The following is a 4,690-nucleotide window of genomic DNA, read 5'->3' on the forward strand; positions in this document are numbered from 1 at the left end:
GTTGGTATGTAATGTGAATTAAAGATTGGGATGAGAATTATGTGGCCTTGTATGCTTGTTGTATTGAAAATTTGATGTATTGGGTAATGAGTATTGATTTGTGATTTATGCATTTAAATTGTGAAATTGGGCCGGAGGCCGTAAATTTTGGGCTAGAGGCCGTAAATTTTGGGCCGGAGGCTGGAAAGAGGTAAGGAAGGTAAGTTGATGTGTGCATTGTATGATGACACAAGTGATTGGATGAATTTCAGATAATGAATATGTGAATGATTGGGTTGGTCATTGAATAATATGGTTTGAGGAGTTGAAGTGTGGAATTTGGTAATTTTGGATGAAATTGTATAGATGAGGTATGTTTGGTTTTGGTTGAGGTATGTTATGTGGTCATATATGTGATCATGATTATTGATGCCTTGATGGTATGATGATGCATGAGAGATATGTATATTGTGATATATGCTTGAGAAATGATTAAAGTTGATTTGTGGGTGAAACTATGTGATAGTGAGTATGATATTGATTATGTATAATGATGATTGATTGGGAATAGTATTGTTAGAAATTGGGATGAGGAAGGATGTATGACATGTTAATGTGTTTGTAATTTAGCCATTTGTGTGAAATGGGTAAAAATAGTTATATGGCAGTTTTGTGAATTGTGGTAATGTGTTAGTGTATGGGTTGAGGAGGCTTATTGTCGATTTTGATATACTTTGATTGATTTCAAAGAAAAGGGATGAAATTGGCATCTTTTGGTTGATTTTGAAAAGAGTTGGAAATGGCTTGTTTTGAAAATGGCACTTTGCGGTTTTGAGTGAAAACATGATTTTCGGGCACACTTTGACGGGACATAACTTAGACTGAAGATTTTTGTTTTGTGCCGAAATTGTTTAAAAGTGAAATTGGATCCAGGATGTCCATGCCGTTCGAAGAACGGGCAAAAAATGATTTAAAATGAGAAAGTTATGTCCGTCGGAAGATTGGGGGTTGAATCTGTGAATTATGCAGCTTTTAACTTAGAAAATTTTTTAGCAGAATGACCCCCACGCGTAGGCACACTTGGTGCGTACACGTCATTCTTCAAGAAGGCACCATCCACGCGTGCGCGTCGATTCGCTGCACCCAATGCCCAGCCTTTTCCTGAGAGTTATGCCAGTTTTGTGCCTGGGGCGCAAATGCACCCACGCGTACGCGTGGCTGACGCGTACGCGTCATCTGGCTGTGTTTCAATCCGCGCGTCCGCGCGTATAACGCATACGCGTCGATGAGCTTTGTGGTCATCCACGCGTGCGCGTGGCCCTGTTTTCATCCCAAAGTTGAATTGTGAGTTTTAAAAGCTAAAACTCATACTTCTAAGCCTCCGATCTCACCCCTTATGTATTAAATCATTATGATATGCCTAGCAAAGAGGAAGGAGCTAGGAGATGTGGTAACTTGCGAATGAAGCAAGGGGAAAAGTTGTGATCAATGATGATCAAAGATGATTATATGAGATATGGAGGATGGCAGTGGATGTACCGTGTATGCCATGAGCCGAAGGGCTATAATTATTGATAAATGGTTGGTTCTGGATTGAACCATGAGCCGGATGGCTGAATTATTGCCGGATACGGCGGAGCCATGTTGATAAATTGGCTAGTTCTGGATTGAACTGTGAGCCGGATGGCTGAGTTATTGCCGAGTTACGGCAAAGCCATTATGGATTATGGCTGAGTATAAAGGCATATATCATAAATGAACGAATATGATAAATGAATAATGATGATACCTTCTAATGGCGACAGGGCGCAGATACCCTCTAATGGCGACAGGGCGCAGATACCCTCTAATAGTGACAGGGCACATATTCCCTCTAATGATATTAATACGCAACAGAGAGACTGTGCCCGGGTTAGCTACTGGACACGTCGGGTTGGCTTGATAACCGACAGATGATATCATCAGCCATAGGGCAGGCATTCATCATTTGCATATGTTTGAATTGTTTGGGTTTGCTTATTTGTTTTGGATTTCTACATTATATGTGCTATGTTACCTGATTATGTGCTACTTGCTCTACTTGTACCTTAATTGTGTATTACTTGCCTGTATTGCTTGTGTTTGTACAACTGAGAGGCCCCTCGTGTTGGTGTCGATGGGGTTGAGGGCTGTTCTTGATGAGATGAATTGATGATGCGATTGCATGATGATGATGATCATTAGTTGAGGTGATTTGAGCTCGCTGGGTAGACGCAGTGATGTGGTTTCGCTAGCTCCAGGTGAGGGTATGATGTATTGATATAGAATTGCTGAGACAGTACGATTGATCATGGTTTTGTTTATGATTCTGAATATGATTCGTGGGAGAGTCAGCGAGTTGGGAATCATATGAGATATGAACTAGATTTAGTATCCCCTTACGACAGATGCCTATTTATGGATTAGTGAGAATCTAGGCTGGATACTGGTGAAAAGGAGTTTAGGATGCTTAGTGAGTTTTTATTGCAGTGCATTGTATTTATTTGACACTTTTACCGTACTGGGAACCCATAGGCCCGGGGTTCTCATTCCGTATATATCTCTTGTTTTTCAGATACAGGTCCAGGTGCTCAGAAGTGAGCTGTGGTTCACCTGAGAGACGGCAAAGATATTTATTTTCTCTACTTTGTGTTTTGCTTAAAATCTCTCCACCTTTGTTTTGAAAAGATTATATTATGTATTGAACTCTTTTGGAACTTGCCTATAGAGTCTCTTATGTTTTCTTTGGGAGAGATTAGGATATACTATTGTCAACTACTTTCATATTGTACCCTAGCCGGCCTAAACTTCGCGGGTCGCGACTAGTGGCTATTTACTTATGCTATAAATATCTATCTGTTATCTATCTCTTAATCTCCTTTATGCCTTGTCCGTATATCGCGTTCGGCTTAACAGTTTAACTTTTCGTTGTCGAAACGTAAGTGATACGTCTTCGCGATTTTATTTCTACTCTTTTCAGGCTTCTCGATTAATACTCCTTTCAAAAATTACCTATATTTATATATTAAAAATCCACCTGAGAGTCGTACCACCGTAAGATCATTGACTTATGACTCGAGCATAAGGATTTGAATATTAGGGTGTTACATTATGGTATCAGAGCAGTTCGTCCTCGTGAGCCTGGGGGATGGAACTGCTTATGCTTCAATGCATACTCTAAGTTTGTGCCTGTGCTAGTTAGGGTATCCAACCGATACATCTAGCATGAAGTTCATGAGTGTACCTTTGGTACTTTGAAGCACTATACTTCCGATATTGAGACTGATCAACTTGATATCGATTGTTTGGTGTGTATAGGAACCAGATGGCGCCTCGTGGACCCGGTCGGGGACATGAGAGAGATCGTACTAGTACTCATGAACCGAAAATCAACCCGAATAACCCGATAAACCTTATGGCGGCATTGGAGAATATGGCTACTACTATGCAGGCCACTGCGGAGGCTCTTGGGCAACAGATAAACAATAACGGCAATGGCGGAAGTGGAGCTCAGGGCCCAATGACACTAGCAACTTTCTTAAAGGTTAATCCACCTAAGTTCAAGGGAACCACTAATCCGACTGAAGCTGACACCTGGTTTCAGGCCATGGAGCGAGCACTACAAGCGCAGTTGGTGCCTGAAGAGCAGTGTGTTGAATTTGCTACCTATCTGCTCACGGGGAAAGCATTGCATTGGTGGCAAGGGGCTCGACGTCTCCTGCAGCAGGGGAATGATCCTATCACCTGGGGTGCCTTCCAAGTGGAATTTTATAAGAAGTACTTTCCGAATTCTGCTAGAACGGTCAAGGAACTTGAATTACTGCAACTGAAGCAGGGTACAATGTCCGTATCTGAGTATACGGATAAATTTGAGGAGTTATTCAGGTTTTCTCGTATGTGTCAAGGAACCCCAGGAGACTTCGAGGAATGGAAGTGTATTAAGTATGAAGGAGGACTTCGAAGTGAAATCCTAAGCTCCGTTGGACCGATGGAGATTAGGGTCTTCTCCGAACTTGTGAACAAGAGCCGTATTACTGAAGAATGTGTGAGGAAGGCTATTGAGGCGAAGAATGACCATCGGGAGTCCTACCGTAGGGAGCACAATCAAGAGTACCCAACAAGGGGTCATGAGTTTAGGAGAAGAGGATACCCACAACATTTTTTCCAAAGGCGAAATGACCTTGCGACGAATAAGAATTCCCAAGGAAAAGGTAAGGAAAAACAAATGGTGGCTGCTTTGGATGTTTTGAGCTGTCAGAGATGTGGAGGTCATCACCCAAATAGACCGTGTCGTTATGGTTTGGGTTTGTGTTACAATTGCGGAAGGCTAGGACATTTGGTCAGAGATTGCCCACACCGGAAGGACCGGGAGACTGCCAGGTTCGATTTTCATACCTGAGGTAATAAGAAAACTGATAACTTAATTCTTTATCACTTTAGATAATACTGAAGGCTGGTATTCACTCATAATACATGGTCGAATAAAAATTATGATCTGTTCTAGATAACCCTAAATTATCTTATTAGAAGGTTTGGTGAGCATAAATGATTAGGTAGGCCTTTAACGGAAAGCAACCTCAGAGTGGAATGAGTGGTGGGCGATGCCAAAGCCATCATTCGGGAACTCTGTGTCGAGGTAGATTGGGACTTTGCCATGGTTGTAGAGGAGTTGGACATATGTCCTAGAAACGTC

General features: G+C 41.9%; 1 protein-coding gene across 1 annotated transcript; it reads left to right on the plus strand.

Annotated features, from left to right (window-relative positions):
• Positions 1-3,322: 3,322 nt before the first annotated feature.
• LOC107483848 (uncharacterized) lies at positions 3,323-4,396 on the plus strand. Its single transcript, XM_016104463.1, has one exon. It carries the CDS (start codon positions 3,323-3,325, stop codon positions 4,394-4,396), a length of 1,074 nt encoding a protein of 357 aa, XP_015959949.1.
• Positions 4,397-4,690: the final 294 nt, after the last annotated feature.

This window comes from Arachis duranensis, chromosome 4, assembly GCF_000817695.3.
Source record: "Arachis duranensis cultivar V14167 chromosome 4, aradu.V14167.gnm2.J7QH, whole genome shotgun sequence".
Lineage (NCBI taxonomy): Eukaryota > Viridiplantae > Streptophyta > Magnoliopsida > Fabales > Fabaceae > Arachis > Arachis duranensis.

Bases quoted from the DNA above. Each gene is read 5' to 3' on its own strand.
- LOC107483848 (XM_016104463.1), top strand. From the start codon at position 3,323: ATGGCGCCTCGTGGACCCGGTCGGGGACATGAGAGAGATCGTACTAGT.